General features: G+C 49.9%; 1 protein-coding gene across 6 annotated transcripts in view; it reads left to right on the top strand.

Moving 5' to 3' along the window:
• Galnt10 (polypeptide N-acetylgalactosaminyltransferase 10) overlaps positions 1–26,575 on the top strand; it is a 325,204-nt gene that overhangs the window by 115,419 nt on the left and 183,210 nt on the right. Inside the window, exon 1 of one of the 6 annotated variants that reach the window (XM_087194545.1) lies at positions 4,259–4,611. The exons of the other annotated variants lie outside the window; for them this stretch is intronic. Within the exon in view, the coding sequence (XP_087050671.1) occupies positions 4,609–4,611 (3 nt within the window). The 5' untranslated portion in view covers positions 4,259–4,608. Of the gene's footprint in view, positions 1–4,258; positions 4,612–26,575 lie in introns of those variants that run through there. 6 annotated transcript variants of the gene reach the window in all.

Here is a 26,575-nt window from a genome sequence, read left to right as displayed (position 1 = left end):
TGTTCCTGTCCAGCTCTGCCACTCCCAGGCTGACAGGCTGGGAGGGCCTTGGTTTCCTGCTGGGGAAAGTGTGGGTGCTGATGCTTGCCAGCATGGGAGAGGTGAAAGCTGCCTTCACTTAGCCGTAAAGTTCTCTGGCTGCCTTCCATTCCCTCACAGCTGTCCTGAGAGCTGGCCTTCCCCACGCGGCCCAAAAGTCAGCTCACTGAACATTTCTCTGAAGCTGCAAAAGAACTTCTGTCTCTTCAGCTTCGACATTTTTCTGCCTGGCCCTCTTAGCTGGAGGAGGCGGAGTGTTCATACTTTGGAAGTGAGAGGAAGCTAAACAATTCCGCTTGCTGTGGAGGGTGGGTGTGTATTTATGCGTGTGTAGCTTTCTATCCATGTGTCTCTCTCCACTCTCTTATCTTTTCCTGGTTCCTGTTTGCTGCCCTCTGCTGAGTGTAGATAGGAGAGGGAAGGGAAAAAGCAGGCCCATATTTTTTTCCCTTTGGTTTTGAGAGAATCCTGAGTTTTGAATGGTGAATTTTCTTTAGCTTCCTCAGGTGATGAAAGCTACAACGTAAAATAATACTAGTAAGAAGGATGATGTTGATGTGATGGTGGTGAGGATGATGCTGGTGGTAATAATGGCAGTTACCATTTTTTGAGCACATACTCTGCTGAGCCTGCTCCCTTTATAGCTTGCTAAATACTCACAGGTAAGAAACAGGTAAGAAGGAATGAGGGGCCGTAGCTCACAGAACCACAGGTGTTTGACCAAGGGCCTGAGTACCTGAGCCAGCGTGAGTTCTTGTCGTCTTGTTCCTCCGTATCTGCGTAGGGCAGAGGACCTGTCTCCCTCCCCTGGCCCCCACCTCCTTCTGTGAGGCTGCCGTGGGCACCCAGGTGTCTGCACAGCGGGGAGAGAGCTTTGCCCAAGACTGAACCTCTTCAGTGACCCAGGAGCTCACTTGGGGGTAGCGTGACCTTGAGGAGGAAACTTTGCCCCACCCCTCCTGAGGCCCCATTGGCGGAGCAGCTCCCAGTTTCTCCTCCTGGCTTGTGACATTTTGGAGCCCTGTGTAGGGCTCTGGCTTTGGAGCCACACTGCCTAGTTCACATCCTTGGGTGGGTGGTTTAACCTGAATGCTTGGAATTCCCGGCTTCTTAAATGAGAATAATTCTCTTGGTGTTTTTGTTTGAGGGTTAAACGAATCACTAGGGGCAAAATCCTGAGTGCAAAATTTATCGAGGAACAAGCACAGGGGGAACGTGGCCATCCTGCTGCTGTGCCCACCGGTAGAGGGACTGGCTCCTCTGGCTGAGGTGAGGAGGTTGTCCACACCACCGCGGTGCAGAAGCTGAGCCCCTCAAACTGTTGTTGGCTGGCGCAGGGAGAGCCAGGCAGGTGCAGGATCTCCACTCACTGCGCAGAAAGGTTGTATGGAGGAGACTTCTCCTTGGAAGGCTTCCTGACTCTTGGCAAGGTGCAGCAGTTGTTGATCCTTCTAGGTTCAGCCCATCGCCAGCCGCTGCAGGATGGGTTCTTAGTCACTGGGTCCCAGCGCTTGCCCACTGGCCTTAGCTCTCCCAAGTTTTAACTGCCTGCTTTGATCAGCAATCCTTTCGGGGAAGACCTCTGCTGCCTTCCCCTGCCCCTGACGTGGGCCTGCGGGCCAGCTGGGTGCATGCACTCTCCTCTGGTGGCCCCAAGCCCCTTCTGTGGATCATTGTGCACTGTGGCGGTTACTTTTAATCTGTCCAGACTCTTCGGTCTGAAGATAGGAGCTGTGCTCTGCCTTAGTCACTCCTGCTCACCCAGCATGTTCGCTGAATGACTGAGGGAGGGAGGGAGGAGAGAGGAGGTGAAGGAAGAAGGGAACCATCACTTTGGTGCTCAGTATCTGCTGGCAGAATGCAGGAAGCTTGGCCAGAGAATGGATGTTGACCTTGGGGGCCATCAGAATCCCCGGGGAGCCTGTTAAGGACAGAGACTCCGGCCTGGCCAAGGAGCGAAGTCGGGCTGGTCTGATCTGAGCCTGTCGGGCCGAGGATCATATGCTTAACAGACCCTTGGAAGACAGGCCTCTTCTTCCCCGGACTGCTTTGGGAGAGCTGCCTTGGAGCTTCTCTTCCCGGGAAGTGCATTTTTCTGCTGCTGCTTGTATTGCCAATCAGCACCTGCGGGAGAGCTCTGCGTGCCTGTTAGTACTGGCAGTGAGTCAGACGCCAGCAGATCAGAGTCCGGGACCCATCCGGGATGGGTGGGGCACTGTGGAGTCCTGCCTGGGCTGCAGGGACTGGTGGGCTCTAGAGCTTCACTTTCCTCTGATGCCCAAAATCTGTGGCCTTTCTGGGGTGGGGCTCCGCCTTGTTGCTGTGGAGACACAGTGAGGTGCTTGTGAGTGGAAGTGAGTGGCATTATGGAGACTCTAAACCTCTACCTCGAGCTGGCAAGAGCAGAGGGGGGACTATGGAGTCAGAATCCAAACTGACCTGCCCCACAGGCCCAGCCCTGCCCTCGCTCGCTCTGTGCATCATCCCTGGGCTTCCAGCCCCTCCAGAAATGAGCACAGTTATCCCTATCTCGTGTTCCTGGGACGATTACATTAAAGATGTGTCTGAGGTGCAGAGAGGTGAGGTGACATACACAGTGCCACACAGCGAACAAGTGCGCTGGACCGTGGATGAGTCTGTGAGTCCGTCAGTTATCACTGAGGACCCGGGAGCCTGGGTCTTGGATTTGTCGTGTTTGGCTCTGCGAGCGCTTTCTTAATCTGAGTGCGGGCAGGCGTGTCCAGGCAGGGATCACAGCCAGTCCCACGTGCACCTGGGCCACACGCAGGCAGCCTCCCAAGAGCCTGGGTCACCAGGGTGGTGTGTTTGGGTGGGTGACCCTGAGTTACAGATGCCAGCCGCCCCCCGCGCCCCCCAGGCTGCTGCCTGCTGAGCACAGACTGGGGCAGAGCATAGGGTCAGACTGGAGCTTCTGGCGGCAGAAGGAGGTTTCTTAAACTGAGCAGGTTGGAAACATCTGGCGGGGGTGTGTGCGTGAAAATTACTTCCTGCTGCTAACTGGGGTTGTATGTTCTCAACTGAGAAGTGTTACACTTTGGGTGTCTCCTCCTGCGTATTGATCAGAGTCAGCTGCTGACAGTGAAAATGTGTATGTGTGTAAGTGCCTGTTTGAGAAATAACCAGTTTCTAAATTTGCTACCTAACTTTAGCAAAAAGTTGGTGATTCTTTTTTGGAACATGAGGGTCTGTAGTTTGGATTCCTGGTTATTTTATTGATAATAACCCTTAATGACTTTTCTTGAGAGCTTCTTGCATTAATTTATTTGACCTTTACATTAAAAAACAAACCTTACTCATACTTTTAACAGATGCTACAACCTGCTAGCCTACAGGCCAGATACAGCCTCTAGATAGGTCCCATGTGGCTCACTCAGTGCTGGCTCATAGGTGGTTGGATGTCTTTATTTTTAAATGTTTGTTGCCAGTACCTAAACATTGCAATATTTCATATTTTTAGAATGGCTTTTTGCAATAAAGCTGAAAGTCTGGCAGCTGGACCTGGGTTCTCGAATCATGAAAACTTGCCAGGTCTGGGTAGCAGCTGCCCCTCTAGACAGATCCCCCTCTTCACCTAGCCACAGCCCCCCGTGCTCTGTGTCAAACCTGAGTGCACCATCTTTCTATTTAACCAGCCCAGCCTCTGAAGACATTTGAGTTTGGAGCCCTGCGGCCTCATGTGCAGGGTTCCAGTTGGTTCTCCTTCCCTCCCAGTGAAGGCAGGGCAGCATGTATGGGCCCCACTTTACAGATTGGAAAACTGACGTTTAAAGAGCATATGTGACAAAACTGGTTGCAGAACCAGTAAAGTAAGGCTAAACCTTCCAACTCTAAGACCAGTATACTTTCCTGGGGGGAAAAGACGGTACTTGGAAATATGAATGTATTATCCTCTGGGCTTTTGAGTCGACTCTTAAGTTCAGATGATTCCTGCTCCATCTCAGTCCAAGAAACTGTTTGCCTTGCCTCTTTCTGTCCCCAGGCCTCTGAGCGTGAGGCCCAGCCTCTGATACAGCTTGTTCCAGCCATGTTGGGGCAGCTGTGCGCTTGTCAGCCGTGCTGTGGGTGCAGAGTCCACTTTGATTTCTGCCTCGTGCTTCCTGCTTTATCAGGAAACGTGCAGTCCTGGGATCCGAGGAGCGTTAGGGTCCTGCCAGATGACAGTGAAGACAGCATCCCTGCAGAGCCGGCTCATGCTGCGTCCTCTTGTCTTGGGACCGCAGAGGCATCCGGGGCTCTTCTGGAGAAGGGTCTGTGAGCAGTCTGGGCCCAGAGCTCGCTGTTGAGGCGGCTCTGCTGTACGTGGCCACTTGTGCATACAGGGCCTGTAGCCAGGGCAGGCATGCAGCTCTGCCCAGTGCTCAGGGACCTTCCCTCAGCTTCCGGGGCGCAGCAGCGTGAGGCCCAGCCAGGCATGGCAGCCAGCCCTGGACTGAGCCCTAGCTCTGCAGCAGTGATTATCATGACCACATCTAGCTCCGACCGCAGCCCGTGCCCTGTGCCCATCTCATTTCGTTAGCCCAGGAGACACCAGGAGACGAGTGCTCTTTTATGGTCAGTGTACAGATGGGGAAACTGAGGCTCGGGAAGCTTACGCCATCTCCCAGGCCTGCACAAGGAGCCTAGTGATGGGGCTCCCGCTCAGATTGCTGCTCTCGGACTTGTGCTCCCAGCCGCCAAGTGTGAGTGACTCCTGCCGCAGTCATTTAACCTCCTGGCTCCTGCTCCCCACTCCCCGAGTGGGATGTACCTTCCCAACGTGAGCAGAGGGCAAAGAAGAGGCATCTGCCCTTTGCCAAACTCTCCTTGCCGCCCCTGCCTTGGCACTGCTGGGAGGCCGAGGTGCCTGGTGGGCCCCTTGCTGCGGGGGGGCAGGGCTCCCGGCAGTCTCCCTGGGGGCCTGGGGTGCCCTTCCCCGCCACCCCCCACCCCAGTCTGCCCTCTTCTCTCCTGGCAGCAAGAGAGGCAGCTGAGGCCTCCAGCCGCCAAAGCTGTGCCAGAAAACAATGAGGCACATTAAGAAGCCTGCCAGGTGCCAAGTCCGAGGTATTAAAGGGACATTTGATTAGTTTTAATCCTAATTGTCAGGCTTTGCTCTTTTTTTTCTCCTCTCTGCAAGCAGTTAAGGGGCATAAAGGCCCTGGTATGGATTTCCTTCCTCAGTGGCTTGTGTATACCTCTTTCACCCCTCCTGTTCTCACTGGCCTCTCTGTGTGTGTCTGTGTTTCTCTTTCCCGAACCCCACTCCAGTTGTCTCTCTCTCTGCTTGTGTGTGTCGATCTCAGCAAATAAGATAAAGATGAGGCTACAGAAGCCACAGGCCCACTAACCTGGGACCCATGATTGCAAGAGATTGTTTCTTTCATCTTGTCTGGTCTCCTTCAACCATATCCTTGCCAAATGGGCAACCATCCTTGGCTTGAACACTCCCCATGGTGGGTGACTTTCTCCCATTAGCTCAACAGAGTCCTAGGTAGTCTGCAGTAGGGCAGGTAGAGCATTTCCCAAGCGCCCTCTACTCTGCTTTTCAAGCTCCTTTCAGATCTTCTTTGCCAGAAAGCCTTCTTTGATCTTTCCAGTTAGGCGCCATCTCTGTGTCTTGGAAATGCTTACAGAACTTAATTCGCTGTAGCCGCACGAATGTCATAGTGCCTGTGCTTTGCCATTGCCCTGGGCAAAGGAAAGTGTTGTCACAGGAGCCTTCCCAGCAGGCCGACCCCAGTGAGGCTCCGACTGGAGAGAAGAGGTCCCGGGAGCGTCCTCCTGTCTGTAGAGGCTCCATTCCAAACTTTGCCAGTGTGCTGTTTGTGATCTTTTAGGTGAGAGAGTAACGTAGGCTTTGTAGACAACGTGGCCTCAGGTGTAACAACTCAGTTCTGCTATTGCAGTGTGAAAGTGGCTGGAGGCAATACATACGTGAATGAATGCGTTGTGTCAGAATAAAATTTTATTTGTAAAAACAGGCAGCATGCGGGATTGGGCCATTGTTTGCCAACCTGTGTTCTGCTCTCTTCCTGGTGGAGGAAACCTGGGTTGGGAGGCAGGACCCTGAGCCTTTAGATGGGGTCTACCTTGTGTTACTCCGGCAGCCCCTGATCCAGTAATGCCTCAGTTTCCTCATTCGTACATTGTGTTACTGGGGGGCAGTGAGTTCTAAGGCTCCTGCCAGCTCTTGACACTCAGGGAGGCCCTGAGTTCTCCACTAGATCTGATGCGCCTGCTGTGTCTGAGTCTCCCTCTGAACTGCAGTCCAAATCTGCCATCTCCTTCCAGCCTCCCACTCGCCCACCCTATTTTTTTTTTTTGGTACTGGGGATCGAACTCGGGACCCTGCCCTTGCGAGGCAGGCACCAGAACCACTGAGCTAAATCCCCAGCCCCATTGCCCACCCTATTTTGCCTGGATCCCTGCCATGGCTCCTGCCCCCCGCCCCCCCCGTTGCAGTCCATTCTTTACACACAGCCCGAGAGCACTCTTACCAGTGTAAATCAGATGTTCCTGTCCCTTTCCTAAAACCCTCCAGTGGCTTGCCACTGCTGCACTGCAAACATACACAGTTCAAACTCCTGCCTTATTTGGCTGCGGCTTACCTGTCAAACCCGTTTTTTCCAACTCCCCACCCGTGGCCCATTTCCACCACATTGGGTTCTTGTACATCCAGTGCCTTCTCTCAGGACCTTTGCACAAGGAAGGCTTCCTCAAAGATTGCTGCATGGCTGGCTCCTCCTCGTCTTTGAGGTGTCTGCTCCAGTCTCTTCTCCTCAGAGAGGCCTTCCTTGAAGCAGCTATTGGAAGTACCTCTTCCCTTGTCACTCTGCAGTATATCTGAGTTATCTCCCCAGTAACTTAGCACTGTCCAGAAGTACCACACTAATTAATTTGCTTCAGGAGCAGCATTAAGGTAGGAACCTCCTCTGTCTGATTTACTGCTGTACAGCAAGGTCACATAGGAAGTGTTCAGCAGGTGTACGTTGAATGAATGAACGAACAAATGCATGCATGCCTGTGTCCCCGCATACCTGTCCCCGTAGGGTACCTCTGTGCCATTCCCCTGCATCTCATTTGGATACCCTTCTGTGCTTGGTGCCTGGGAGAAAATGCACACTTTCCCTTTTGGAGGCCTGCATTCTTACAGCAGGGGAAGAAGCGGACTTCCCTCTCCCTTGGTGAGATCAGAGCGCATCAAATGCTAGCTCCCTTGGGCAACAGCCAAAAGCCTGTTTGTTGGTGAGAGCTTTAAGGCAGTCTTTCTCACTGTTCTCTTATCTTTCTGTCCACATGACTTCCTTGCTGGGGCCTCTGGATTAGGATCCCTTTAATTCTCCCCTCAGTCTTCAGCAACTGAGATAACTTTTTCTGGGACTCTATACTTTTTCTGTTTGTTCTTGGGAATGTTGGACCCCTGCTTATTTTTTTAGGGGAGGTATTGGCTGGAGGTGAGGCCCAGTATCCGTTGGGTACAGCAGGATCACGAAAGGAGAAGGGCTGTGGGCCACTGTGCCCATGAAATGGACAAATGGAGCCTTCTGGGTTGCATTGTATCCACAAAAAGTTACGGTAAAGTCCTAAGCCCCAGTACCTCAGGATATGGCCATACTCAGAAATAGGATGATTGCGGTGGTGTCTCATTAAGATGCGGTCACACTGGGGTGCACTGGGCCCTTAATCCTGTTTGACTGACTGGGTCCTTATGAGAAGAAGAGAGGAGAGATACAGAAGGACGATGCCTGCGGAGATGGAGGCGGAGAGGGGAGTCATGCTGCCATTGGCCTTGGAACACCTGGGGTACCAGAGGCAGGGATAATTGTCTTAATCTCTTCCTGCTACTTCCATTCCTCTTTAATTAATGGAAAAGATCCTCTTTTCCTATGGAGGATTAGCATATTACACAGCACGTATGTGTTCTTTAAGTAAAGCCCCTCTCCTGAGTAAGAGATGAACCTCTCTTTGTCTTTAACAGACATTACTTGGAATATGAATGAATAAACCCATGGCACCAGCTGATCTAAGTTCCTCACTGTCTCTCGTTTTGTTTTGAGCTCCAGTTAGTTACATTAACTTCAGCAATGTACTGTTTTGTTCTGTGTTCCAACTAAACTGATTTGGGGCATTATGGCATGATAGCCACAAAAACCAGCCACTGCCTTAGGACATGGAGGGTCAGCACCATGGGAGGGGACCAGCCAGGTATGGGCACCAAGATGGGGAGCCCGCACTGGCTAGGTCAGAAAGAACTTCCGCAAGCTGGTGACTTTAAAGGGGTTCCTGAGGAAGGTTAAGGCTGTACAGTGTGTGTGTAGTAGTAGGCTTGGGCCTCTCAAGGGTTCGAAGGGTGGTGGTGAGAACCTGCTCCAGCAATAGTGGGTCAGCTTGAGTCACTGAAACTTCAGATGTTTGCCGCAGAGTGTCGGGGAAGGTGGATGAGTCCCATAACCCAGGGTCTTGAGTTGCTGGGCTAGGGAGGCTGGACTTCAGGGGCTGGAGAAGCTGTGATGGTTTTGAGCAGAGGAGACTGAAGTGGAGGTATGCCTCAGAAAGATAACTATGGAAATGCAGGAGGCAGTGGAAGCAGGGAGACCAGTCTGGCGGCCGTGGAAGTGGAAGGAGAATGAATTCATTCATTAATCCGGGGAGCCTTGCTGTGGTGCAGACATCCTGCTGGGCAGTGAGGCCTCAGAGCTCAAGCTGTTCACAGGAATAATAACTGTTGCTGGCTGTTTTCCCTAGGTGCAGCACATATGCTATCATTCTTAGCCCTTACAGCAACCCAATAACATACGCACCATGATTGTCCCCATTTTATTAATGAGGGCGCCAGGCACTGGGGAGATGAAATGCTTGGCCCAAGGCACACCCTGGCTGCTGGAGAAGCTCCCAGTGGCCTGCAGAGTCCTGAGCCTTGACCCTTGGCTCTAACTCCAACCAGGTTGAGCCAGAATGCCATGGGGTCTCTCTCCGGTAGGCTCCTTTTGGGTGGGGCAGGAAAGCCTTCCTGAAGGATCAAATCCTGACCCAGGTACTTAGGTGCTGAGGGTTGGGTAGAGAGCAGAGGGGACAGCGCAGTCAAAAGTCCAGAGTGGGCAACTGAATGGAGTGGGCAGGGTCTCCTGGATATAGGGTTGCTGGCCCCTAAAGAGTCAAGCTGAGTACAGGGCTGGGAGCGGCCGGAGAAGGTGTCTGGTCGTGAGACCAGGTGACCGGATACGTCTTCTCAGGGGTCCGGGAGTTCAAGAGTGTTGGCATCGAAAGAGGCCCAGAAGGTCATTGTGTCGGTCACTATGAGCTGTCCATACCCAGGTCAACTGAGGCAGAGCAGCCCCCCAAAACTCCAAGAAACCCAGCCTCCCGAGCACAGGGCCGGCCTGCCAGCCTTAGCTGCTGTGGTATTGGTACAGGCGTTTGGGTCTCTGTTCTGCTTCACTGAACGTGTCCCTTGTCAGTCTCTGACTGAGTGCCGAGTGGGCCCCAAGCTGGTTCTCAGCTAAGTACTTGATACTCCAGGAGGAAAGGACCCAGTCTTCGCCCTTGAGGACCAGCTAGCCCGCTAGCCAGACGATTTCAAGGCAGTCGGTAGAGTGAACAGGACCTTAAGACAGGAAGGGCACACGGAAGCCTTCAAACTGGATCCTTCCTGTCTCCTCTGTCCTTGCCCCCTCCCTATCCTAACCCCTAGGCTTACAAGGCTTCAGGTTGAACCCCAGGCCGGCCATTTACTAGCTGTATGCCTTTGAGAATGTTCCCTAATCTGTTTCCTCACTTGTTCTGTTTACAGATGGGTGTGATGAGAGTACCTACTTCATAGGGTAGCTGTCAGGCTTAGAGGAGTTCTGACATGCAAAGCCCTTGGAATAGCGCCCGACACTTCATAAGTGCTGCGTAGGTGTCATCATCATCACAGGTCCACAATCCCTGAGCCGAAACCTTTGGTATTAGGTGCATTTTAGGACTCAGAATTACATAATCAGGTCAGTTAGGAGGGCGAAATCACAGTTATTTGAACATAGGAATTTTCAGAAAAAGAATTATTAACTATAATAGGAAATTAGAGTAATGAAAGATAGGCTAATAGGGAAAATGAGCTGTAAAGAAGATAGGAATGTCAGATGTCTAGGAGCAGCCGCCACCCCCAGGGCTGAGATAGTGACCTTGGAGCCCCCCACCCCCAGGGTGGAAGGATAAGTCCCCAAGAAACCCTGCCCACCAGCTTCGGTCCTGACCATGGGAGAGGGCACCCATCCTGCCTCCTGGGTGGCACAGCCATTGCTGTGGTGCCAGAGCAGTGTGACTTGCCGGATATCCTGCCAGGGGGCAGGCACAGAAATTCACAGCGAGCGGTCCCCCAGAACGCACTGCGGAAGACCACCCAGAGGAGCGGGCGCTGGGGGAGCTGCTGGCACTGTGAGGACGTAGGTGCTACAGGAGTGGACGAGGGGGAGCCATACCTGCTGTGAGAGCCTGGTGCCAGAGAAGCCACCCTCCCCGCCTGCACGGCGAGCACGGCAGACCCAGGATGGACCCTTCTGCAGTGTCTCCCCTGCATCGTCTACTGATCGGCCCAAGCACCACCTCAGCTGGCCAGGGAAGCAGGTTTAAGGGCCCAGAACCATTTGTGTCACGGCAGGCAATGAAGGTGGCTTTGGAGCTGAGAGGCAATAAACTGATAACCGTCTGTCTTAGTCAGTTTGGGCTACTATGATAGAGTACATTGGTTTAAACAATAGACCTCTATTTCTCACAGGTGCAGAGGCTGGAAGCCTGAGATGAGGCTGTCAGTACGGTCAGGTTCCTGGCGAGGGCTCTGTTCCTGGCGTACAGACGGCTGCTTTCTTCTGTGTCCTCATGGGATGAGTATACTTTAGAGAGATGCAGACAGACAGAGGGGCGGACACTCCTGGATTGAGGGGGCTTTCTTATGAGGACATTAATCTCCTTAACGAGAGCTCTCCCTTCAGGATTGAAATATCACCCAAGCCTACTTTCTGACACCATCATGTTGGTGGGTAGGATTAGGAATTTAGTTCATACAATGCATAGACCTTATTATGTACCAGCCCTGGTGGGGTCTACAGTAGCTCCCTATAGTCAAACACATTTCCTCCTCCTGTGGCAAAAATGTGTTCACACGAAGTGGATAAGTAAAGACTATTAATAGCCTCATGTCTATTCAGGTCAGGCTTTGTCACTAAATGAGTTTTTAAGAAAAAGTTATTCAAAAAGCTTTTTGGATTTTGGAATCACGGCTGAGGGATGGTTGACCTGTATTATTTTCATTACCTTTCCACTTTCAGCAGGCAGAGTGATCTTTTGGAAATGTAAATTATGCCACTGGGTCTCCTGGGAACCCATTAGTGGCTTCCTGTTCTAGGATAAAAATTAAACTCCATTCCAGACTTCCTCCCCACACAGCCTCCTCCCTCTCTATCCTCCAGCCTCACTGATCTTGAACAAGCTATGTGTCCTGCCCCAGGGCCTTTGCACATGTCCTTCTTCCTGCATGGATGGGAGACTCGTTCAGTTTCCCTGCCCCATACACAGAATTTGCTTGGCTGACACTGCCTGTCACTAAAGACCTCAGCCCAGGTGTCCCTATTTGGGGGTCCTTCCAGACCTGTTCTAGCTCTTACTCCACTCAGGGCTTCTTTCTTTAGCCTACATGTCTCAGTTTGTGATCATACCAACTTCTAATTAGGGTGGTTATTCAATTATGTGTCTCCCTATTGAACTGTAAGTGCTCTAAGGACAATGGCCATGTCTGGGTGTCCTCTCCACCACTATTTTATCCCAAATGCTTTACCCAGTACCTGACATGTGACGTATTTCATGAGTGAAAAAAGGAGCAAACAGCTTGGACAGGCCCCCACCCCAGGAAAAGAACATAACTGGAATGATCAGCAAAATTTGGATATGGACTGTATGTTAGATGGGATTACTTATCAATATTAAACTTCCTGGTGTATTTATTCTTAGGAAATATATATTGAAGAATTCAGGAATAGAGAGTTACCATGTCTTCTGTTTTCTCTCAAGTGGTTCAGAAAGACAGTTTTAGACATAGATCAGTGGAGAGGGTGGTAAAGCGTATGGGGCGAGGGTGAGGGCCAGTATGGACGGAGGGTACACAGGAGGTCTTCCCACTTTCATCTTTTCTGTAAGTGTCAGTGTTTCACAGTAAAATTCTTTAAAAATTCAGCGGCTAGAAATGAATGCGGAAAAGGGAAAGGGATGCCATGAGGAGGAGGACAACTCCACTCACAAAGGCAGGAGGGCAGGAGAGGACTTGGCTGTCTGAGGAGCTCCCAGAGGGCAGTGAGGCTGGGGAGGAAGCGACGGAGCTGAGCTTCCGGCCGGGCCTCTCAGGGAGCGCAGCTCAGCCAGCCTCACCTGTGTCGTAGCCACATTTCCCCTTTCTCCTGCTTTTGAAAATGTTTTTTACCGCATTATTTGTTAGTGCGCATTAATTTTATGAAACACCGGATTTCATCGTGGTGTTTCCATCCACGCTTATAACTCGTTTCGACCCCGCCTGTCCGCGTTATCCTCCCGAGCCCCTCCCCCTCCCTCTTCCTCCTCTTGTCTAATGGTCTCCGCCTACCATACGTTATCCTGTTAGCTTTTTTTGAGTCCAAATATTAGGAAAAAAATGTCATTTGATTTTCTGAATCTGACTTATGATCTCCAGTTCCATCCCTTTTCCAGCAAATGGCAAAATTTGAGGGTTTTTTACAACTGAATAATATTTCTTTTTGTATATGTACTGCATTTAAAAAAATTTTATTAGTACACACTTGCAGTACATACTGATTGCATTCCTCATGGGGAGTTGGTACCTGTACTTAACACATCTTAATTCTTTTTTCATCTGCTTCCTCTCCCTTCCCTCCTCCTTCCCTCTGTCTCTCAGTCCCCTTCCTTTTTACAAAAGATCTGTCTCCCTATTTCCTATTTTCTATCTTTTATTTTGCTTTCTAATTATATTTGGGTTTCTCATATAGCAGAAACCATGTGATATTTAAGCTTGTGTGTCTGATTTATTTCACTTAACATTATGATCTCAAGATGCATCCATTTCCCTACAAATCACTCAACTGTCCTTCATGGCAGAGTATTACTCCATTGTGGGTAAACACCACATTTTCTTTATACAGTCATCTGTTGATGGGCACGTAGACTGGTTTCATATAGTTACTGTGAATTGTGCCACAATACATGGTTGTACAGGTATCCTTGTAGTATGCTGACTTTAATTCCTTTGGATACACGCCATGTCATGTTTTTTAATCACATGAAGCCAGTCTCAGATCGTCCACCTGGTTTATTTTTTTATCTTTTTGAAGTGGAGTCTCACTATTTTGCTCAGGTTGGTCTTGAACATCTAGACTCCAGTAGTCCACCCACCACAGCCTCCCTAGTACCTGGGATTATAGGGCTGCACCGCAGTGTCAGGCTTGGTTTCTTTTGTGGCTTAATAGGAAAGCTGTCATCCAAGTATGTGGATTTTTCTTCTGCCCTAAAACTGACATTTCTGTTGCCTCCTTGGTCTTAAACACACCATGTGTTTCCTGTTTTCATTATATATTGTTACCAATATATATATCATTATCCATTGTTGCATAGCAGATCATCCCAAAATATGAAGGCTTAGAACACGCATTTGTTCTCTGAGTTTTTGTACATCAGTAATTTGGGCTTTGCTGGGTCTGTCATGAAGCAGCAGTGAAGATGCTGGCCAGCTTTTCAGGCATCTGGGTCTCACTGTGGCTGGGCATTCGGCTGCAGGATGGCACACTCGGTGGCTGTTGGCGGGAGGCCTGACTTGCTCAACATATGAACTCCACGATGAAGATTTGCAGCGTGCTTCCTGCTGAGCACATGATCAGAGCGAGAGCCAGAGCCACAGTTCTTTGACCCAATCCAGTCTCTGGACTTGTGTATTGCTTTTGACACTCTTCTGTCAGTTGGAAGAAGTGAGGGAAAGTTCAGCCCATGCACAAGCAGAGAGTGAGACTCCACCTCTTGCCTGGAGGAGTGTGAATCTGGGCAATTTTAAAATCACCAGGGCTCCTGAGAGTCTGTTGTATGCTGACACTATAAATGGAAGCAGAGATCCATGGTGGAGACCAGTGTATGCCCTCTAAATGTTGACATCTGCTGTAGAAGTAAGAAGTGCTCTGAAATTGGTCATATGAACAAGATTGCCTGAGGAAGTTCTCAGGAGAAATCAGAATGAATGGGCAAAGAGAAGCTCTCGGGAGGAGCTGATACCTGCCTCTAATGAGCTCTTTTCCTTCTGGTTTTAAACACAAAAACGGTTTTTGAGACCCTCTTGCTTTGTAGCCCAAGCTGGGCTTGAACTAGTGATCCTCCTGCCTCAGCCCCCAGAAGGTTGGGATTGCAGGGACGTGCCACAGTGCCCAGCTTTCCCCTTGGTTCTCGGTCCTGACTGCTGACACGGGCACATGGCGATGATGAATGATGGTGGTAGCACTGGAGCATTCTCACCACGGCGGGCCCTGTGCCGGCCTCCTGCGTCTCCTGTGGATCATGTCCCTTGGAATTGTGCAGCAGGCAGTCCTGATGCTAAGTACTTCACACCACATTTCATGCTTTGCACCAGCATATGGGGCGACTTCCATCATCACCACTGTACGGATAACGAAAGTAAGGCTTAGAGAAATCAAATACCCTGAGCAAGATGGCGCTACAGTAAGCAACAGAGTGACCGCAGGCCCCATGGGCAGACTTGTAGGTTTCAGTTCCAGCTCCTCTACTTTCCATCTCTAAAGCCTTGAGCTAGTGACTTTCGCCTCCCTGTGCCTCAGTTTCCTCATCTGTGATGTGCATATAAAACTGCTTGTGCCCAGCGCAGCACCCCACTGGTGTGAGCACTGGCTGCCGGCGCTGCTGGTGTCAGCTCAGAGCCAGGCACATGGCCATGCTGCCTCCTGGGCTTTGTGCGGGTTTGTTACAGGGATTGAGACGGGAGAAACAAAGGTACCTGCGGCACTGGCCGGTGTGTGTAGGGATGAAGAGTTGGAAGGGAGAACAGTGTGTGCGGGCGGAATAGGTCTGCAGGTCCGCTAGTCCCGCTGTCTGCTTTATTTCCACGCAGATGCAGGTGCTTCCAGAGAGGCCGCCCACTCCCTCCTCTGTGCCCGTCAGCTGGGTTTAGGGAGCTGCACTCGAAAGCACTTTTCCTGTTGCAGAGCAAGGAACACTGGCCTGGGTAACTGAGTCAGTCAGGATGTGAGTCTGTTCCGTATTTGGTTTTTTAAGACAGAGCCTGGCTACATAGTTCAGGCTGGTTTTGCCCTCATTGTGTAGCCCAGGCTGGCCTTGAACTCCTACTGGTCCTCCTGCTTCAGCCTCCTGAGTGCTGGGATTACAAGTGTGCAGCACCACATGTGGCTTGTGCTGTGTGTTCTTGAGCCAATTCCTAAACCTTTCTGAGCCCTGTGGGCCTCTTGCAACCCCTCCCCCAGAGTTCTCCATCGGAAAGAGGACAGAGAGGCTGTGCCGGTCTGAGGACTCTTCTTTCCCTTCCAGCCGTTCAAAAATTGTGCCTTCTTCCAGCAGTGGGAATGCAGAACAGTCGTTGGATAGGAATCACTGCTTCCCATCCACGGCCGGCCACACATCTTCACTAAAAACCCTTTGGGAAAAATCAGGGTTGCTCTGAATTCTAAGGATCAAAACAGCCCTCCAAACAAAATCAGGAGCCGGGTGGTTCTCCTTTTGCAGGTTCGAATCCGACCCCCAGCCTGGGTGGGGTGTGTCCTTTAGACTGGGCCTGGTGACCCTGTAGTGGCTCAGCGCCCTGGTCCATGCTACTCACTGCAGGGCTCCGCTGAACGTTTCATTGACTGCGCTCACAGCAGGTAGTGAGTGCTCAGCCCGTGGGGTGACTGGCCCCCAAACCCCTGCTCCATTCCCTCCCTCACACTAAAACACTTCCTTTTTAAGCTTTAAGAAAAGGGACTAATTTTTTTTTCTTTTTAAAATTTGCTTCAGATATGCATGAACCATTTCCTAACAAACAACTGCAAGTCCCAGGGTATTCACCACACGTGAGATGAGGAGCAGGCCCGCCTGAATCATCTCACAGTGATGGGGGGAGGCTCGGCCGCCCCCTGTGCAAGAAGCTCGCTCTCCGTCTGTGTCTCTCTCTCTCTCTCTCTCTCTCTCTCCCTCCCATTTTCTCATTGTTCAACTCTACTTCACAGAAGACAGAGGAGGGTGCTGAGGGAAGAAAGGGAGGATGAGGAGGAGGAAGCGAGGTGTCAGAGGGAACCCTGAAGCGGTCTGTGATTTCAGGTGCTCTGCAGATGGTAGACCACAGAGCAGTTGCTTAAACTGAGTCCCTGTCCCCGCTAAAGTGGGCATAACAGTGGGACCGGTGGGCACTATTAACCTGAGAAAATGCGTGCTGGGAAGATGCTTTGTAAAGTGCACGGTACCCTTGTGGGTACTGAGGTATGATTGCATGTAGGTATAACTTGCATGCTTTTTAAAAATTGATTTTAGAGCTAAGCATGGCACATGCCTATAATCCCAGCACTCCAGAGGCTAAAGCAGGAGGGGGTGAGTTGGAGGGGAAAAGCTAAGACGGGATTGCTTTCAGAGACCGAGTTTGGGTGGGAGAGGGCCCCTGGGGAAGCATCCTCTCTCAGTCGCCTTCACAGTTACCGCCCAGTCTCAGCTGGAATAGCTTCAGGATGGGGAGTGCCCTCCTTTCCTTTCTTTCCTTCGCTGATCAACCCAGCCTTTCAGTTTTTCTGGATACAGGATATAGCAGAGCTTCTCCTCCCTGAGATGGACAGCAGAAGAATGCTGTCGTGTTGAAATGAATCCGTGTGCTGTGGCATGCACGGTGCACATCCGCCATCTGCACACAGCACCGCCGCGGGTGTGCAGAGTAGTGTCTGAACTGCTTGCTCAGGGGACCCGGTGCTCTCTGGAGCAGAAAGCAGAGTTATTAGGGCTCAGGCTTCAGCCCAGGGCAGGAGGCAGGCTCAGCAGGTCTCCCCCAGCTCTGTGAGTCTCAGCACCAAGCCGCTCTGTTCAGCTGCAGTTTCTCTAGCTCTAGGTATAGAAGGGTTTATCTGGGAAAATACGGTCTGTGACAGCCGTTGTTAACCCTCTCTTCCCTCCTCCCACTCCTCTGCAGTGGAGAGAGCTGTTTGCCTCAGCCCCGCTTCTGCTGCTGGTTTCCGGGGCTTCTGTTCAGGGTGGCATGGTGAAGGAGGGGACAGCAGAGCTGGGGTCATCCCAAGGGGCGCTTCTGCGGTGGGTCCTGTAAACCCTGTTTCCAGTTCTTTTAACTTTAACGCTGTGAAAATAATTTTTAAAGCCATTTATAGGTGCTGTGTACACATTGTTACATGTTGAATGAAAATCGCTAGCTACTCTTTCAGCATCTGTTTAATTGGAGGTGATCCCGAGAGTGCAGCCAGGGCACGCTGTGTTTGTTTGTTTGTGTGTTTGTTTTGAATGCATACATTTTCGTCGGATGCATCTACTGACCTTTAAATCAGAAAGATTTGCTCAGGGAAAAAAGATTTGCTCAGGGAAGTAGCTCAGTGGTAGAGCATCTGCCTAACATGTGCGAGACCTTAGGTTCAATTCTCAGTACTGGAAAAACCCAGGAAGATTTGCTCTGCACTGGGTAACTCAAGGAAGAGAGACACTGTACTTTGGGGCAGATGTCAGCCTGTTGTCTGACTCCTGAGTTCCAGTTATTCCTGTTGATCACCACAACATTATTGGATAACTTTACAGTAAGCCAGTGTTATTAACTTGCAAATGAAAATGTTGTAGTAGTGAAACGCATCTTCTTGATCTTCCTAAATGAAAATCTTCACTCACTGAAAACCTACCAGTTTTTCACAGAACACGGCATTGGTATTCCGCGGTGGCTTGGGATGCTCTTCTGGTCCATCATTACCTGTGTATTAAATTATGTCCCAGCTGCACTGTAATAACCTGATAGTTTATTCCAAAGACCTCCCTACTAGAAACTTCTTCTATTTTCATGTTCACAATCCTAGCAGTTGCTTTTTACTTGTGAGGGGACCCTGGGCAGATTTTCCCCTTCTAGATGGTATCAACCCATGCAAAAACATTCTCTGCTGTCTACCTGAGAAAAATTCTTCCCTCTGCCCAGGTGGTCATGCTTTAATAGAAGACTTTTGTCTTTCTCTTCCTGTTCAATTTGTTTCCTGTGTGCTGAGAGACTTATGGGCAGTTCGCCCATAAAAATCACTGTAGCAGCTGTTGAATGCCTAGGGTGGTAAATAGATTACCCCTCAGCCTCCTCAGACCCAAACGTCCTCCACTTCCTTCCTCTTCCTCCTCCTCCTCCTCCTCCTCCTCTAACTGGACCTCTGTTCTCCTCTTGGTCTGTCTGGATTGGCCTGTCTGGCCCTCTCCCATCTCCCCAAACCTTTGTGAGCTGTAGTGGCTGCAGCCCGGCAAAGCCTCGTTCTCCGTTTAAGAGATGCCAGTAGCACCCAAGCTGTGCCTGTCCTATGACGTCTGGCAACTCGGGCTCCACTTGGGGAAAATGAGAATGTCACATCACCCTGCCTGCCTGCAGGGTTTGTTGTGAGGAGCGAGGAGGGTACCTGAATTCTGTGGAACTTGGAGCTCTGTCACCTCTTCCCTGGGGAGCTGTTTCTGAGCCCTTTAACCCTTCGGCACCCCAGCACTGTCTGCTGGTCCATTTGTTCCCTCCGTTGTCAGCCAGAAAAATGCAAGTAATGGGAGAGATGGACTGGGCTCCAGCTTTGCCTTCCAAATGAAATGAAATCAGTGAAAGTTCCCACATACCCAGAGCCTGCCATGTTTGTCACTGAAGCAAGCATGAGGGGGCCCTTGCCTTCCTGGACTGAGGCTCAGCAGTCAGAAAGCCCTGGGTTTGAATCTTGGTTCTGTCATTTGTAGTAGCTGTGGGGACCTTAAAGAGATATCCATTATAGCTTATTATCTAGGTGTCCCCCCAAAGCCTCATGCCTCATCGTGCTTTTCAGAAGTGGCTGGGCCTATGGTGCGTGAATATGGATTAAGCGTGTGTGATAACTAAGTTAATTCACTGATTAGTTTAGCATAGTTCTGGGTGTGGATAACGAGAAGGTCCACCCTGGGTGTGAGTGGTACAAACCAATAGACTTGTAGCTTGAATGGAATAAAAGGGAAAGGGAGGCTCAATGCTGCTGCTTCCCACCTCCTGCCTGCCATGCCATGAACTCTTTCTCCTCTTCCATCCCTCTCTGCCATGCCACTCTGCCTTGGAGCTAGCTAGGACTGAAACCTCTACAAACTATGAGCTGAAATAGACCTTTCCTTCTATAACTTGTGGGTGTTGGGTATTTTGTCCCAGCAACGAGAAAGTAACTAAGGCATTGCCTAACTTTTGTGGGCCTCGGTTTTCTCCCCTCTGAAATGGAGGTAATTGTTAGCAACTTCACAGGTTCATACTGAAGATTAATTGGGAGCCTGTGGAGACAGGGCTTGTGTTAGGTACGTTGTCAGGGCTCAAAAATACCTGTTAGTTGTTTTGGTAACAGTGCCATTTAGAGACTGTTTTCTTTCTTTTGCACTGTACAGTTTGACTTACCCGATTCAGCCTGGCGAAAGTGTCGAGGCTGGGGGAAGAAGGAAGGGGCCATTCCATGCGATTGAACCCTTTCCCCACGCCAGCCTGGGCACTTCTGGAGCAGGATCATTGCCACTTCCCAAGAGCAGAGGAGGGCTGGGATGTGTGTCCTCGCCCTTCCTGGTGGGGTGGTGGTGGCCTGGGATGGCTTTTCCTCACAAGCCTGCATCCCCTCTCTGTCCCCACCCCAGAGTTCCCTGTCTCATTTCAGAAGCCCTCCCAGGACTTCGGGTGAGACACCCCCCATGGGCAGCTCGTTTCCATCGAATTCTCCAGCTGCTGTCTCCAGTGCTGAGGAGAGACATTATAATTCATCACAGTCCTGATCAGGGGTCCAAGGATCCATAGCAGCAAGAGCTGTGCCACGAATTGTGAGCCGCAGCCTGGCTCTCCTAGTGACCTTGCGCCAGTCCTGTAAGCCCTCCAGGCCTTGGTTTCCTCCTCCCTAGAATGGGAGCACCCATTTCCTCGCGAGTCCCGGGAGGTTTCCAAGAGAGAGGTGACCACAGTGTTGGAAACCACAAGTCCTTACTAAGGTGGAGTTTGTATTCCCACAGGACCGGCATGAGGGGTGTTTCTCTTCCGAGCCATTTCTAGCGCCTTCTTGCTTTTGTTACGGGTACCTTAAAACCAACCGGAAGTTTCACTTCCCATGCTGAGCTTGGGAGGAGCAAGTAGCCCCTACAGCATTAGTAAGTGAGGGGCTATGAGTAGAAGTCTCTGTTCTCTTAGCGCCAACTTCTCCAACACGAAAAGGTAATCACCCTTGTGGAGCCTGGGATGAGAAGTCAAAAGCTTGGGACTCCCACCGACAGCCAGCGCCATTCACCATGCTGACCGCCACTAGTGCTGGTTCCTTGTGGTGAAGAATGGGCTCCTTGTTTATTCCAGCCCCTTCTTCCTTCTTCCTGCATTCTTTTTTCTCCCTGTGTTGTATTCTGCGCAGCTCTCTTTTTAAAGCACCAGTCTTGTCGTGTTCCTCCCCTGCTCAGAGCCCGAGCTGTTCAGACCAGGCACCATCTCCCGAGCCACCTGCTGAGCTGTGTCTCCCGCTGCCCCCAGATCACCCTGGGCTCCAGCAGTGGCCTAGCTTTCCCGCACCTGTGTGTTCTCACTGGTCCCCGGGCCTTGACCTGCTCCCAGTTAGGGCTTCCCTGGACAGGTCCCCTGCTCACTTCAGGCCTCAACAGAGACATCTCTTCCCCCGGGAAGCTTCCTGCCCACCCCCCAGGCCAGGGGGTTTCTTTGATACCCCGCGCTTATGGGGGTCTTGGCCCCTCCAAAGCCCAGGATAGTCATCGTTTGCTTGGTACCTTCCCTCCAAATGTGTGACTGTTCACTGTGATAGTCCCAGCCCCAGCCCACCTCCTGCCCCCGAATGCAAGTCCAGTGAAAGAGTAGCAGAACGGATGTAGACTATCACCACCAGCCTGAGAACCGGGGCGGGGGTGGGGGGGGGGGGGCTCAGAATTACCAGGTCAGACTGGTAGCTTCCTGTCCCTGTCCAGTGATCCCGCCCTCTCGATTTACAGTTTCTGTGGGTGCGACAGGGGTCATTGCCCAGGGTGGGGCCATTGAAGTGGCCCACACCTAGCGTTGAATGAAACAGGGAACTGATACAGACAGGAACTTGTGTAAGATTTCTGTGTGTGCACTCACACACACAGAGTGATTTCATCTGTGAGATGACATAAAACTTGGTAATTTTTTCACTCCTACACTGTTGATCTTTGAGAAAACCACAGTAAACACAGGAGAGAAAAATTTTGTCTTTGTTCTCTCCTTAGGTCTATACTGGGGAATGTTCTTTCCTTTCTGTAAAAAGTACTTAGCCTCAGAATATGGACTACTTGTTTTTAAAATTCTGATTACTTTCCCTCTAAGACTTACATAATTTTTTAAACATGGGAAATCCCGGATGTTTCATTTTTCTGTCTCAGCAACGATTTGGAGAGAAGATGAATTATCCTGCCTGGTGCCATGAGGTCTATTTTTATCGTTTGGGATGTAGAGACTAAAACTGACAGACCATATTTAATGTTGCTTATGGTCCTCAGCAACAGGCCTGTCTTTAAAGCCTGCCAGAGGAGAACTGCCACGGGGGAACATGTGTTAGTCATTAATCCGACCTGCTCACCAGGACAACACCGCAAGGAAGAACCCACATTTGACACAGATAACCGTGGTGCGAGTTCAGGGGAGCTCCGTGACACCAGGGATCGGGCAATGGTGTCTAAGGGGAAGGCTGAGGAACAGCGTTTCCATAGAGAGCCCAGTGGCCGGAAATGTCTGAGAGCGGGAGGTGGGGGTAAAGGAAAGTAGGCCCTGGCGGCAAGGGTGGAAGTTACTGGAAAAGCCCTTCCAGGTGGGTATAAAAGGAGTTTCCCGGGAAGTAGAATCTGGCCCATGAGTGTCCCCAGATGGCAGTGAATTCCCACAGCAGAGAGCTGGGGCCGTGTGAGGCGCCTGTCAAAGCGCTGGGCCGGACCGGGCTGCAGGGCAAACCCAAAGGCTCCCAGACCAAGCCAGGGCCAAGTGAGTGAACAGTTCTCCAGTGGGGCTTGAAATGTGGGTACCCTGAAGCCAGATCTTTCTTTAGTTCAAGAAAGGAGACTTGTGGGTTTGATTTAAATATCTTGCAGGCCAAGTAAAGCCCTGTGTGCCCCTCAGTCTCAGCCATGAGCTGTCAGTGTGGCTCCTCTGGTTCAGGCTGCTCAGGGTTCTGAGCACTTCGGTCCTTCAGAGGGGAGATGAGGGAGGTGGACAGCAGTATCTCCAGCCAGCAGATGGGGAACCAGGGCACCTCAGGGTTCTGATGCTGCCAGAGAGACACCCTGCCCAGGTAAGATGAGGGCAAGGATGGAGTGAGGAGAAGTAAAGAGCGGCCACCTCCCTCGCCTGTACCCCTGACCTTTCATTTTTAAGTTCTTCTCTTACAGTTGCTGAGGGAGCTAGCGGAAGGGCTCAGTACTTTCTGGGGGTAGCACTGGAGCTGGGGTTCTGCCTCCCAGGATGCTGGGGTGAAGGATGAAGCGTGTTTCCTTCCCCTTCCTGCCCTGCTGCGGGGGTTGGGGTGCCCCCGAGTCCTGCGTGCCCCGCCTCTGCCTTGGAGCACAGAGCTGCCTGGAGCAGTTTCAGAGCCCAGCTCTCCCTTCCCCCGGGCGGGCGCTGTGTCTTTAGGCCTCCAGCCATGCCCGTCATCTCGCCATTCTAACCCTGCTCTGGGGAAGGCTTCACAGGCATCCAGGGACCTCCTTCAGAATGCACACAGAAAGAGAAGAAAGCCACAAGAATGCAACGTGACGTCTGCCTCAGACCCGAGGCCTTGATTTGCGAGGGACTTGGGCACTGAATAAACGCGTTGTCATGAAAGCAACCTCAAAAAGCCAGTCATATCCAAACCGCGCTTCTGCCACTCCCCAGAGCAGACCGAGGCCTGTCTGCCGCGCTTCCTGCCTCTTGGCCTTGCCAGTCCTTGTGCTGGGGCCGCGCTCGCTTCCTGGAGCACATTCAAACAAACCTGACACTTTGCTCGCTCCACCCATGAACTGCCCAGCTTGTTTGTTTTTAAGTAAGAGCGAGGTTTTTATTTTTTAAAAGTATTGGTCATTTTTTCCCATGCGTATAACCCTGTCAGGCCATCTTGACAGTCAAGGTGATGGATGTTTCTGTCACCCCAGGTCATCTCCTCACCACCCATCTGCTTTCTGTCTCTCCAGATGCATTTGCTAGTATTTTATGTAGAAGGAGCCACACCGCTCATGTTCCTTTTTGCTTGGCTTTTTATTTCACTCAGTTGGATGAGTTTTGATTTTTTCTGTGCTACTAGGGGTGGAACTCAGGGCCTTGTACATGCCAGGCAGGCGCTCTTGTGCTCTCCCACTGAGCTGCACTCCCATCCACAGCATAATGGTTTTAAGACTCATCCATGCTTATGTGTACATCGATAGTTTCTTCCCTTTTTTGCTGAGTAGTATTCATTTACACGAATATACTCTTAATTTGCTTATCCATTTGCCTGTCGATGGCATTTTGGTTGTGTCTAGCTTTTGGTTATTGCAAATGAACCTGTTATGAGTATTTATGTGCAAGTCTTTGTGCAGATACGCGTTTCTGGTTTTCTTGGGTAAATACTGGGAGTGGAATGGCTAAGTGGTATGGCAGGTTTTTGTCTAACTTTTTAAGAAAACAAACAAAAGTGTTTTTTAAAGGAGTTGTGTTGTTTTACATTCCCACCATCAGTGTATCAAAGTTTCAGTTGCTCAAAGTCCTTGATGGCACTTAAAACAGTCAGTCTTTTATTTTAGTTTAGTCATCCTGGAGGTATGAAGAATTTAAATTTATATTTCTCACATGAAATTTATATTCTTTTGTGAAGAGCAGCTCTTCATGTGTTTATTGGACATTTTATATCTTCTCTGACATGTCTGTTAAAATCTTTTGCCCAATTTAATTGGGTTATTTGTTTTATTGAGTTTAAATATTTGGCGTACAAATCTTTCCCGTTACATGTTTTGCAATACATTCTTTCAGTATATGACTTGGCTGTTTTATTTTCTAAATAAGCTGTGAATATTATCTGGTAACATCTGGAGCATATGAGTTTTCCAGGAATATGAAAGACATTGAATATTTTACCAATGTAGTAAATTTTTTTAAATCCTGTAGAACCCGAGTGTGGAACTAACATGAATGAGAGCATATTTAATATCACAGTTAACTCCTGATTGGGAAATTATTTTGCATAGTTTGAGAAAACTACTATATGGGGAACCACACTAAGTACTGGCAGAGAAAGAAGGAATGATACATAACCAGTAATTGGGTTCATTTCTGTGGAGGAAGAAGTATAAAGCACCCTGCTCATTATTATTGTTACATGTGCTACGTTCTCTATTGGCATGATAAGAGGATCCTTGTTAATCCATGTTAATCTTTCTGAGGTGGATCTTCCCCATCTTGCAGATGCAAAAACTGAGGGTCAGAGAAGTTAAGTAACTTCCCCAGTACATACAGCTAGTATATGGGGGACCAGGATTCAACCCCAAGTCTATCTGACTCCAAAGCTCACAGTCTCAATCTCTGAACTGCCTCTCAAGTAGAACATAAAGAGGTTGTACTATGGAAGAAGAATCTATCTTATGCTCCCATAAACAAAATGTTGGAGAGCAAGAAGTGAACATTTATTTTTGGCTCTGCCAGCAGACACCATGGGACAGTTAGCGTTCGAGGTGGTTCTTGAAGGATGCACATGACCTCAGTCACAGCAGTGGCAGAAGGGGAACAATAGTTGATGGGGCGAGCATAAGAAAAGAGGCAGAGGTGCAAATGGTCAGGGAATCATAAGCCTCACATCCCTTGGGAGGGATGATGAGAAAAAAGGGGATTAAAATCTACTTCTCAAACAGCCTTGAAAGTTGGAGCAAGAAGTTTGAATTTGATTTCAGAGGGCCGTGGGGATCCACTGAAGCATTTGAGCAGGAGGGTGAAGGGGGACAGATGGTTGGGTGTCTCAGATGGACCTGGGTAGAAGAGGGGCAGAAATCAGCTGGGGACCCCCAGAACCCTGTGGTATTAAGGGCTCCAACGAGGGCATTAGCTGTAGAAATGGACAAGAAATACATAGTTCAGAAGCAGAAGCCACTTCCCACACGTGCTGTCCATTCTCTCAGCTTTTCTGTAATCTGGGACTGATTTGCCCCGTCCCCTGCTGCCCCTTCCCTCCTCGTCCATCTGTAGTTTGCATACTTCATTGCTCCCAGACAGCAACTGGGGAGGGGAGGGACTCTCAATTTGTCCAGCCTGTAACTTGTTGACTAATGGTGATAAATGAGATGGCTCCTGGAGAAGGCAGAAACTTCGGGCCAAAATGAAGTTTTATGTTATTCGTACATTCATTTCTTCACTCAGCTGCCCAGTTCATTTACTTACCGTCCGTCTTTCCAAACATTTATTGATTCATTCAGTAAATATTCAGTCACTTGATATTTGTCAAGTACTTACTATGTGCCAAACACTGTGGTTGGCACTGAAGATACAGCAGGCAGCAGAGCAGTCTCTGTCCACAGGAAGTTCCTGCTCCAGTGGAGGATTAGTTCAGCCATCTGCTTCTGGGCTTTCTTTTTGTCTCATCTTCTGATGTATTTTTTTTCCCTCTTTTTTCTTGCTTTTTGGATTATTTTTCCCTCATTCTACTTCTTTCCCACTCTCGTAGTAAGAAAGTTCAGTGTTGTCTTTTTACACTTTGACTAGTTAACCAAGCAATTTTAACATGCATTCTTGAGGCTAAAATTAATTAGTGTTTTTGCTCAACTGCAGCCCATATAAGGAACTCAGTGAGCAGCTGACTTTGATTGCCTCACCTTGTCTGAGACATATGCTATTGTTTTCATGTACTTTGCTTATTTATTTATTTTTCTAATTCTCTAAGAGATACTGTTTGAGAGAGGCTTTCCAAGTGGAGTCACTTTCAGTCTGTCTGAAGCGCATATCCTTTTGCATTTCTTTCCTGAACGGCCTTTGGTAGCAAGCTCTACTTTTGCTTGAGAATGTCTTTCGTTCCTGTTCTTGCCGAGTGTGCCTTTGGCGATGTGAACCCTCAGTGCACTCAGCATATTTTCCTACTGATGGATTCCACTGTAGCTGCTGAGAAGTCAAGGTCATCTAATGATTATTACTTTAAAAGAAAAGCCTTGTTCTCTGGCTGGTTTTAAGATTTGATCTCCATTTTTGCTATTCTGCAATTTCACTCTGATGTGGGTTTTTAAAAACAGCCTTACTTTAGTGTTGTATAGATGACCGTGAATTGCACGTTTGAAGTGTACATTTTGCTAAGTCGTGATACATGTACCCATGAAAACCTCACCA

Source organism: Heterocephalus glaber, unplaced genomic scaffold (genome assembly GCF_053883595.1).
Source record: "Heterocephalus glaber isolate CG9 unplaced genomic scaffold, H.glaber_assembly_v1.0 deba00001606, whole genome shotgun sequence".
NCBI lineage: Eukaryota > Metazoa > Chordata > Mammalia > Rodentia > Bathyergidae > Heterocephalus > Heterocephalus glaber.
Note: the sequence above shows the minus strand (reverse complement) of the source record. Positions and strands in the feature narration are given on the sequence as shown.